Raw genomic sequence first — 12,399 nt, 5'->3', positions numbered from 1 at the left:
TGCTGATACTAATGCAACCAGAGAGCACAAAATAACAAAGTCCTGGGTTGATGTCATTTATCTATTTCACTGGGGTCGAGGCTTTTCCCCAGGTGGCCGGAGAGGATACTATTATCTGCTGCTCCCTCCATCCAGATCTGCTGGGATTCTATCAGCCCACTCTTAGAGCCTTAACAACAGAAGAGTCATGGTGGTGCTGGTGCTTATTGCCTGGCTTGCTTTCAGGAGATGGGGTCTGTACTCTGCACCACAGGAGGAGTAGCACACTGGCAACACGCTGTACTCACTCTCAACCCATATCTACAGTATCTGTATAGACAGAGACTTATAGAGCCTGTATAGAGCTGTACCAGGCTGTACTCACTCTCAACCCATATCTACAATAACTGTATAGATAGACCCTGTATAGAGCTATACCAGGCTGTACTCACTCTGAACCCATATCTACAGTATCTGTATAGATAGACCCTGTATAGAGCTATACCAGGCTGTACTCACTCTCAACCCATATCTACAATAACTGTATAGATAGACCCTGTATAGAGCTATACCAGGCTGTACTCACTCTAAACCCATATCTACAGTTGTCTGTATAGATAGACCCTGTATAGAGCTATACCAGGCTGTACTCACTCTGAACCCATATCTACAGTATCTGTATAGAGCTATACCAGGCTGTACTCACTCTGAACCCATATCTACAGTATCTGTATAGATAGACCCTGTATAGAGCTATACCAGGCTGTACTCACTCTAAACCCATATCTACAGTATATGTATAGATAAACCCTGTATAAAGCTATACCAGGCTGTACTCACTCTGAACCCATATCTACTGTAATTGTATAGATAGAGCCTTATAGAGCCTGTATAGAGCTATACCAGACTGTACTCACTCTAAACTCATATTTACAGTAACTGTATAGATATAGCCTTTAGAGCCTGTATAGAGCTATACCAGGCTGTACTCACTCTGAACTCATATCTACAGTAACTGTATAGATAGACCCTGTATAGAGATATACCAGGCTGTACTCACTCTAAACTCATATCTACAGTAGCTGTGTAGATAGAGCCTTTAGAGCCTGTATAGAGCTATACCAGGCTGTACTCATTCTGAACCCATATCTACAGTAGCTGTATAGACAGAGACTTATAGAGCCTGTATAAAGATGTACCAGGCTGCAGGTTACAGTCACTTCAAACCCTATCAAACTACTGTAATGTAACTGTATCAAGCCTGTACAGAGATTTACCAGCATGCAGGTTTCAGTCACATCAATTTACTGTAACTGTAGTCTGGAATAGGGATTTACCAGCCTGAAGGTTAGTCACTCCAAACCCTTATCTACTGTAGCTATAGAGTCTTCACATCACTGCATTAGCTTTACCTCCAGCAGCACACACAGAGGAAAATAAAATGCTTACTAACACTGCCCTGGCAGCTCCTAATACAGCACACACACAAGCTGAGGAGCAGGAGGCAGAAGAGCACTGGTTCCTTTCCAGCAGCAGCCAGCGGCCTCTTTGACAGCATGCCTTTTTTCTCACATTAAGCAGCTAATTAAAAGTCGCTGGATCCCAATCTGCCTTTGTAGTGGGATCTCTTCAAAAGGGGCCTTCGGTTGGAGAGATAGAGAAGGAATGGGGACACAGTGGGGAGAACAGCAGAGAACAGCGGTGGTGTGGTGAATTTATGGAAAGGTCGAGAGGGTTGGTAATTAGGTGGCTGGCCTCTATATCTTATAAAAAGTGGACACAAGCACCCCTTTCTCTCTCTGCTGCTGCTCTGCTCTCTGTCTGAAGAATAGGCAGTTACAGGATGGGGTGTACGGAACTGATCTGAGCGGGCGCTGTTAGTGGGATCGTCAAAGAGGAGTAATGACATTCAAACATCTAAATGTGTATATTGTCATGGAGACTATAGTACTATGGATGTAAATGGAGATGGAGAAATGAGCATGGCCAGAGAACATGAGACCTTTCTTCATTAAATGTGTATTATCCTAAGGCCAGGCAGAAAACTCAATTACAGCCAAATATGCTTCCCACAAACTGACCTAGGGGCTGCGGATTTTGTTATTTCAATAATACAGGCTAGAGAGGAGGAAACAGCAAAGGACTACTGCTGCAAATAGATGCCACACATTCAACTCCTGTAAACAATCTTGACCTCCTTTCTTTCCAATTACAAAGTCCTATTTGTGCACAGCATGCATCCTCATCAAATGTGGCTGTATTGGCTACTGTATAGTGGTTTGTGGCTAACTATAGCCTGCATGCTACCAGCGTTGGGTCAGTGTTGATGCTAGTTTGTGCCCTTACTACTTCCATATTATTCTGAGACCAAGTGATCTTTGGACCATGTCCCAGATAGCAGAATCATATACTGGGATTATAATTTACAACTTTTATAAATCACATAATTAGCAAGTATCATTGCAAATCCCAATGTCCAAGTGCTTCCATTCACTGGAGATGTGGAGGTCTCTTTAAGCTTGTACTGTATTGGTGATTTGACCTGTTCCTTGTGCTCTGTGTAATGCATGGTAGCGGGGTGTGATGCAACAATAACTGATCTTTTTGTCAGTTGTAGTGTTGCTGTGGTTTATACTGTATGCTGGTTATGTGTGGTTCCAATAGTATCTAACCAAGCATTTCCATAGAGGATACCGGTGATGTTACACTAATACTGATGCTGTTGATGATAACAGTGGGGATATCACCATTATCAATAACTCAACAACTAACACGGCCAATAAAAACAGACCCGTTGCTCAGTGTTGCAGGATAATGATGTGTTGCTCTCTGTGTTTCTGCTTAGTTTTTGTTTATGCCTGTTTTTAATAGTCTCCTAGCTAGCAGAGAGGGAGAGAGTGTGCCATGTGTATGTGTTCACCGTGTGTGTGTTCCAATTATCATCCCATTAGTGAGGTTCAGATCCTCTCCTGCTATGTCCACTATACACATTAATGAAGTGTTCTCTAACACTAACGAGTAGATGAAGGGAGGGCACCCAGTGGGAAATATGAGGAGGGAGAGGGAGCATACCTGGGATGAGGGCTTGTTGTGGTTATGTGTCCTAAATTGCATCCTATTCCCTATGTAGTTCACTACTTTTGGCCAGAGGCCTATGGAGTAGTGCACTATATAGGGGAAAGGGTGCCATTTGAGACACAACTTGTATGTTTGTCAGTGGATTCAGGCATAACAGGCTGCACTCTAGAATGATACAGTTTGGTATCTGACTCACCCTGCGTTGTCGATGACTCAGATAATATGGAGTGTCTGCCTATATGAGCCACATTCCGTTAGTTTTGTTCACGCTCTCAACAAATGCATCATGCTTTTCAGCGCATAGTACATACAGGTAACTGCCAAAATAAAGGAAACACCAACATAGTGTCTTAACAGGGCGTTGGGCACCACGACCCAGAACAGCTTCAATGCACCTTGGCATAGATTCTACTAGTTTCTGGAACTCTATTGGAGGGATGCAATACCGTTTCTCCACAAGAAATTCCATAATTTGGTGTTTTGTTGATGGTGGTGGAAAACACTGTCTCAAGCAACCATCCAGAATCTCCAATACATAATTTTCATGCTCATCAAACCATTCAGTGACCACTCGTGGGCTGTGGATGGGGGCATTGTCATCCTATAGGGGCATAGTCATGGTAGCCAAAATAATGGCCTGCCCAGCATTTTTATACATGACCCTAAGCATGATGGGATGTATCTTCCTTAACTCAGGAACCACACCTATGTTGAAGCACCTGTTTTCAATATACTTTGTATCCCTCATTTACTCAAGTGTTTCCATTATTTGGGTAGTTACCTGTACATAAATTATAAGTGGATTACCTCATGGTATGGTGGAGTTGTGGTAGGCAGCACTCCCTTTGGTGGCCAGAGACAAAGGAATGGTTTATTGTAGAGTAGACTGATCATTAGAATGCTAAGACTAGAGTTTAATGTTTGTTGTTGTGGCTCTAGATGGGCATTGCAGCTCCGTATTTGCTTTTCGTGTATTTTCATCTCCAGTGAGAGAATACTTGAAGGTTAAGTCTTAGGTGTTTTTATTTCAAAGCTATTGGTATTACTGCTTTTCAGAAGCAACCTTCTCATGAATTCTGTAAACATTGCGTTCCCACAGGCATTTACCAGTATTTGCACATTCCAGTTGACTTTGATGTCGACAATGCATCCCTCTTTCTTTCTCCAGTGGGCCGCCTCCTCATCGAGTTTGCCTCCCAGATGACAATGGAACGAGTGCAGAAGGAGAACCCCAACGTGACGGAGGGGGGCAAGTACACCCCACCGGACTGCCGCACTAAACAGAAGGTGGCTATCATTATCCCGTTCAGACACAGAGACAACCACCTCAAGTACTGGCTGCACTACCTGCATCCCATCCTACGACGGCAGAAGATCGACTACGGCATCTATATCATAACCCAGGTCAGTGTTTAGGATCAACTGATTTAGGATCCACTTCTTCTACCCTGGACCTACTGTAACTTTAACTATCAATAGATATTAGCCAAACAACAAAGTGGGCCATTGAACCATAGATATTATGGCATTATAATGCTGTGCCTCACTACCTTTTCCAGTACGAGATGAATGATAATCCAATGCATGCTGCTGTTTCATCCTTGTCCGTCCACTGAGTGACACATTCCATTCCCAAAACACTTCAAGAGAGGTCAAAGGAGCTTCTTATTCATGTAGGGGCAGGATCGTTCAACTTCAAGTGCCCCAGCCCCTCCATGTCCACCCCTGTTCACCATGAGACAATAGAAGTGTCGTACAATTACACCATTCAGGGGAGGATGCTGGGTAATGTGCTCTGATGTCCTCCGTCAGTCCTTCCAGTGGGTGCAGCACCCTAGTTACTCCCTCTGTGGAACAGGCGGTTTGGTTCCGCCTGCTCAGCTCAGCCCAACGTGTCTCTTGATTTATGTCCCAGGCTTTCATATCTCCGTTATTATCCATGTCAGAGGCCTCATCTTCTCTATCATTAATGCTGCGCTGGTTCTTCTTCTGCACTGGGAACAGAGAAGCAGAAAAGAAGAGTATGTGCGTGCGTGCAATGCATTTGTTTCCCCTTTCATTTCCATCCGGTCTATTCTCCCTGAACAGCTACTGTAGCTGTAGCTATTGTACTGTGAAAAGCAAGGCTATTATTTAGGCTATGCAAATGTTTGGATGATGAGCAGAACAGAGTTATTTTCACAGTCTTGTGTTTGTTGACCCATAATTAAGGGTGACCTGCCTGTTTGGTTTTGGACTAGTTTTAGGCATTGTGGGAATTCTTATCTAGCCTAATAAGTGGACTTATGCAGATCACCATTTGAGCTGTCAGATGCTGGAAGCACATAACAGTATCCAAGCAGCATATGTATATTAAATATAATGTAATCCGTTTCATATAGAGTTCATTTCCATTAGCAACAGTGACAAAGTAAAGTCCCTCACTCCCAGAGGATTGACTCACCAAGACACCAACCAGCAGCTGCATGGATAGCTTTGATTCTTTTTTTATTTTCTGTTGATTACATTTTTGTAGACTCATTTATTGGTACACTCTTAAATTAAACGTGCTATCTAGAAGGTTCTTCGGCTGTCCCCATAGGAGAACCATTTGAAGAACCATTTTTGGTTGCAGGTAAAACACTTTTGGGTTCCATGTAGAACCCTTTCTACAGAGGTTTCTACATGGAACCCAAAAGGGTTCGGTCTGGAACCAAAAAGGGTTCTACTATGTTCTACTATACCCTTTTGGAACTCTTTTTTCTAACAGTGTAGTTGCGTCTCTGGTTTGTGACTTTCAGTGTTTTTGAAATAAAGCCTAAAACGACCTGTCCCTCCAAATGAGTGTTTTGTGATATGACTTTTGTATTTGTGCAACATAATTACCATTGTGACTAAGCTCAGTATTGAGCCTGAGAGAGCTAGGAAATACTGTCTGTGTACCATGTACTAAAATACTTAGAACCACTAGACATTTTCCTTTAGATTATTTCATGAACCTATATCATGTTATTTCAAAAGAGATTTTAAATGGGAGTAACGAGTGTGTTGATATAACGGTAATATTATCAAAATTCTGCTTTCAATCGGGATAGTACTGTATGATTCAGTGCAATACCTATCACAACCTTCAAAATATCAGAATTGGTTAAATAACGTTATGCATACCAACATATAAGGCAAGAATTAAAAGTAGGCAAAGTTATGGTGTCAGGCGAAATAATAGTTCTCAAATGTTTTACCATTGGAACATTTGATGTACAGTCACATTCACCTTGGTTGTCTGAAGCATGCTGTAGAGTTCACAGCTGGCGATGCCTCGTCATGATTGGTTATTATATTGGTTACAACTCAAATCTCTTTAAAAGAGTCTTCTAATAACCCAATGAAAGCCTATAGCCGACATAACAAAACAAGATGTTTACAATCAATATTGTTTTGATAATAAAATTGTTTAATTGAAACTTAAATAGACAGTTCCCAGAATCCTATATAGGCTGCAAAAATCCTACATTTAATTTAATTTGAAAATATATTCCATTCATCACTTGAACGAAAGCCTCAATTAGCCAACAAATAAAGCTAAAACAACGCAGGGCTGTAAAGGCAGAAGTATCTTGTTTTTCAAGTGTAATTGCACCATTGTAGTTACCCATGTTCTCTCTCAACTCTGGGACCACCTGCCAGCTGATCTTCTTGCCCGATGCAGGACTCTATAGTGCAAGAGGAGAGAGACTCAGACGGAAACATTCACACATAGTCTAATAGCAGTTCACAATGCACTAGCAAGGTGTGAGAATACTGTAAATACTGATGATACCTGATGGTAAAAGCGTGTTGTTTAAAAAAATAAATAATAATTGGTACAGTATGGTACGTTCACCTGACACAATACTAAAATGTGAAATACCTAACTGAATATCACAGACCTGATTTGCCCTAAAGAAAATGCACCAACCCCCTACAAATATGTCAAGTTATTATAATCCACATAATAATCAAAACAACCTTATAATAAGTCATGATTTATATACTGTAAAATATAGTATTTTTTCATCAACATCTTTGTATTTTTGTGAATAAAATAATGATAAAAAGACTAGATGAAGTAGATGTGCTCAAAATGACTCGCCGACGCGTATCGAACAGCATACCGCACACTATATGTAGTATGACACAACTTTTAAACGAGGAACCACTGTACACATCATGGCAGTTTTATTTCCTAGGTCAACTCTCTACATATGGCTCAGTCAGATAGTGAGTGCTGCTCTAGAATTGTTACTATAATAGGGGCTTCACACCATGGCTGCACTGGGATCTACTCCCTCCCACAACAACACAACCAGAGGAGGAGGGAGAGAAGCCTTGACAATCACAAGGCAACCAGAGACCAAGGATACAAGGGATTTTGACTCACTAATCGCATCCACACCGTTCTGCTGCTGCCATTTCAACTATCTTATCCTCCACTCTCGTAGGAGGACACTTTATCCATCACGCGCACCAGAGTGTTAAATGATTGTAAGTCGGAGCCTTTTACTCAGAGAGGTGGGGAGGAAGCAGAGCAGTAGGGAGGAAAACGGGATAATTTCCCAGTTTATCATGCTTGTAGATCATTTCTGCCATGTCCTATGAGTCAAAACAGTTGTTTAAGGGAAATTCACCAGAGACAGAGAGATATCTTCTCCAGCTGCCACACCCCGGGCCGGAAGCCATAGTGCTTATTCAGTACCAGCTCTGTCACTCAGTAGAAGAGAGGGTCTACTCTGCTCTGCTCCTAATCTGATTCTGAACATGTGAACTCTTCCAGGAGATGCACAGACACAGTGCTTCAACCCCATTACTGTGCAATGAGCTTAGGCATCACATCATGGCATCATAGCGTCACATGACATGGCATCACCCATCACATGTAGCCTAAAATGACCAGTGGGAAAACAAATGGGGGAAAGCCTGGCAGACAGATACATAACCCTCCCTGTTCACCCAGTGGACTCCTACCTGATCTCAGATAGACTCAGCAGTGTATTCATAACTTACCAAGGACACTAAGGACAGCCAGCCATTAGACAGCCATAGCTACTGTTATAACAATATGTTCTACGTGGGCGGCTGGACGTGGTGTCCGTGGTTCTGGTGGGGTCTGAGTCTAGCTGCTGCAGAGCTGTAACACCTGCCAGGAACCAACGCCAACGTTTGCCTGTCGCCCCCATGATGCTCATCATGTTCACTGGAAGGAGGCCCAGATTGGGGGACTAAAAAAGTAACACTTAATATTGCTGGCGGTGCTGTTAACATGCTGTTGAAAAGAGGAAAGGAAGATGCTATCTACAGTCACTGGAGAATATATGTTAGGTTAGATTCAATTTTCAACTAGATGATTAGAAACAATACCATATGACGTAACATAATGATATCATAATTAGTGTTTAATCATAATCTTCCAAGTATCACGACATGCGTGACAGAACAGTGTGTGACAGCTGATCTACAAAGCAGCGGTGGAGTGATTGATTCTGTGCTGTCTCATCTGATGCCTCCGTGATCAGCACTAGCTGGCTGGCTGGGACGTGTGTGTTAGAGAGGGGGTGTTGGTCACACAGACTAAAGCCTGCAGTCACAGAGGATGCTGCTTGTCCAAGTGGTGACATGGAGATTGCTTGGAGCCTTGGATAGAGATTATATGAGATTAATTTCAATACTTGAATCAGAAGACATGCATAATCACTTGAATGATATAATTTAAATCTCCATTTCCACAAACACAGTATAGTGCCCATGCTAGAACAATCAAAGTATGCTTTAACTACCTGCATGATTTGCAAATTATTCATAGCAATTACAATTTACAAGTACTGCAATTTGCTGAGGGCTTTATGTGTGCTGCCCTCTATGTTATCTAAGCTGAGGCTACAGGCTGAGCTCCTCGTGATTATCAACACATGACATGGTTATCTCTCCCCCCTGAGATGGTGAGGTCATCAGAGGCAGATTACTTCATATCACTATCATAATGGAATGGACCTTGACACTTTTAGCATTTCAAAAGAATGGAACCTTATAGACGGGTAGGTTGTTTAGCAACAAAACCCATGTGCGCGCAACTATGTTTGGTCTCCAATGTTTATTGAAAACATAAATAGATTTGCACAATGAGCAAATACATCATTACAGTTGTTGGTTAGATAGCTAGTGATTTTTTTTGCCATATTAGCATAGACGTGGCATCAGTCAAAACATCTCCAAACAAGTCATGGTATCAAGAACAATATGAAACTAACTGAAACAAGCCAACTACGATTCCTCACATGGAAGCTACTTGTCATTTTCGCTAGCTATCTGGCCACACAGAATCACCACAACACACGGACTGCTGACCCATTGAAGCGTGCACATCGTTTTTGTGACGTCAGCTAACCCATCTATTACAAAAAGTGTCAGTTATTTTGTCTCTAGTCTCTATCTATTGTTCCTGTTCCCAAGAAAGCTAAGGTAACTGAGCTAAACGACTATCACCCCGTAGCCCTCACTTCCATCATCATGAAGTGCTTTGAGAGACTAGTCAAGGATCATATCACCTCCACCCTACCTGACACCCTAGACCCACTCCAATTTGCTTACTGCCCCAATAGGTCCACAGACACAATCTCAATCACACTGCACACTGCCCTAACCCACCTGGACAAGAGAAAAACCTATGTGAGAATGCTGTTTATCGACTACAGCTCAGCATTTAACACCATAGTACCCTCCAAACTCGTCATTAAGCTCGAGAACCTGGGTCTCGACCCCGCCCTGTGCAACTGGGTCCTGGACTTTCTGACGGGCCGCCCCCAGGTGGTGAGGGTAGGAAACAACATCTTCACCCCGCTGATCCTCAACACTGGGGCCCCACAAGGGTGCGTTCTCAGCCCTCTCCTTTACTCCCTGTTCACCCATGACTGCGTGGCCATGCACGCCTCCAACTCAATCATCAAGTTTGCAGACGACACTACAGTGGTAGGCTTGATTACCAACAATGACAACACGGCCTACAGGGAGGAGGTGAGGGCCCTCGGAGTGTGGTGTCAGGAAAATAACCTCACACTCAACTTCAACAAAGAAAAGGAGATGATCGTGGACTTCAGGAAACAGCAGAGGGAGCACCCCCCTATCCATCGACGGAACAATAGTAGAGAAGGTGGAAAGTTTTAAGTTCCTCGGCATACACATCACGGACAAACTGAAATGGTCCACCCACACAGACATTGTGGTGAAGAAGGCGCAACAGCGCCTCTTCAACCTCAGGAGGCTGAAGAAATTTGGCTTGTCACAAAAAACACTCACAAACTTTTACAGATGCACAATCGAGAGCATCCTGTCGGGCTGTATCACCGCATGGTACGGCAACTGCACCGCCCACAACCGTAAGGCTCTCCAGAGGGTAGTGAGGTCTGCACAACGCATCACTGGGGGCAAACTACCTGCCCTCCAGGACACCTACTGCACCCGATGTCACAGGAAGGCCAAAAGATCATCAAGGACAACAACCACCCGAGCCACTGCCTGTTCACCCCGCTATCATCCAGAAGGCGAGGTCAGTACAGGTGCATCAAAGCTGGGACCGAGAGACTGAAAAACAGGTTCTATCTCAAGGCCATCAGACTGTTAAACAGCCATCACTAACATTGAGTGTCTGCTGCCAACATACTGACTCAAATCTCTAGCCACTTAATAATTAAAAATTGGATGTAATAAATGTATCACGAGTCACTTTAAGCAATGCCACTTTATATCATGTTTACATACCCTATATAACTCATCTCATATGTATATACTGTACTCTATACCATCTACTGCATCTTGCCTATGCCGTTTGGCCATCGCTCATCCATATATTTATATGTACATATTCATTCATTTACACTTGTGTGTATAAGGTAGTTGATGTGAAATTGTTAGATTACTTCTTAGATATTACTGCATGGTCAGAACTAGAAGCACAAGCATTTCGCTACACTCGCATTAACATCTGCTAACCATGTGTATGTGACTAATAAAATTTTATTTTATTTTGATTTGATGAGCCTTTAGGTATCTTTCCTTGACCCAAGTAGTACAGAAGTTCAAGCCCCCCCATAAGAGGTCATCATAATCTTCAGGCAGACTTAAGAAATCTCCTGATAAACTGCTCAGACTAAAGAAAGGCTTATCCCTCTCTTTATTGGTGTATTTTCCTCCTCAGGTCTAATAACCCAGTGTGGGATTGTGATACACTCTTCATCTGGCACACTTTTCTTTCTCCACTGGTATGAAGAAGCAGAAAAGGAGGTTTGTGCAATTGACCAAGGAATAGGATATTGATCCTATGAGCAACTCTTTCGGCCCTCTGTGACTGTGTGTTCTAAAAACCACTCGTACTGTTTTGCAGAGCGGAAAGCAGACAGTGTAAAGTTACTTGCGTTACACTCTACGACCAAGCGAAACAGGCAGCCAGTCTGACTCTGAACTGGGCTGTTCATAACTGGAGTGCAGAGTATTACACAGAAGTCTCTGTTCAGAGTAGAGAGGAAGGAGAGGGAAAGAGGTGAATCATTCTCAAAGATGACAGAGAACGAACATTTGGAATGATTGGTGGGCTTGGAGTAGGAGCAAGCACAATATTACTACACTGGAGACCGAGGATGTCTATCAGTCTTTTAATATAGAAGAGAAAAGGCCAATGACTTGATGATGATGTACGTTGGTACCCATTTGTTTGGAAAAAGTCCCATAGAGAGCTGATGTACACTATTGCCATATGCTGCATTAATAAAGAGGTAATTGAGGTTTTATTTTATTGGCTGAGCTCTTAGGTCCCAACCTCTCTGATTCGGTGCGGTTGAGTTAAATGCGGAAGACACATTTCAGTTGTATTCATTCAGTTGTGCAACTGACTAGGTATGCCCTTTTCCTTTCTCTTAGATGTCCATTAGGACTCAGAGTGTTATTTACCACTTCTTCCCATTAAAGGCAGAACGCAGAGAGAGAGAAAAACAGTCCTCAAGGTTTAGTCGACAACCATAAAATAAATGGACTTACAGCTCAATGAACATGGTAGATGATCATAAAGTGGTAGTCTCAAGACAACACTTTTCTTGTGTAACCGGGAATCTTAAGGATGACTACATGTGGATACCATTAGATGTGGTAGTCAAGTGATAAATAAAGTAAAATATAAACTACGTATGTTCAAGGGATCATGATTTAGCCTATAACACGACTCAGGATAAGACACAGAGGCAGACAGAATCTCAGATGTTTATCAGTAGAACAGGGGGCAGGAAAACGGCAGGTCCAGGACAGGCAGAGGTCGGTAATCCAAGACAGCGTCAACAAGGG

At 42.7% G+C, this 12,399-nt stretch overlaps 1 protein-coding gene across 1 annotated transcript in view; it reads left to right on the top strand.

The window, feature by feature from the left end:
* Positions 1 to 12,399, top strand: part of LOC129814106 (beta-1,4-galactosyltransferase 2-like) — a 136,944-nt gene that overhangs the window by 78,866 nt on the left and 45,679 nt on the right. The window contains exon 3 of the mRNA XM_055866910.1: positions 4,226 to 4,461. Within this exon, the coding sequence (XP_055722885.1) occupies positions 4,226 to 4,461 (236 nt within the window). The remainder of the gene's footprint in view (positions 1 to 4,225; positions 4,462 to 12,399) is intronic.

This window comes from Salvelinus fontinalis, chromosome 17 (genome assembly GCF_029448725.1).
Source record: "Salvelinus fontinalis isolate EN_2023a chromosome 17, ASM2944872v1, whole genome shotgun sequence".
Lineage (NCBI taxonomy): Eukaryota > Metazoa > Chordata > Actinopteri > Salmoniformes > Salmonidae > Salvelinus > Salvelinus fontinalis.
This window is presented reverse-complemented; position numbering and strand designations above follow the sequence as displayed.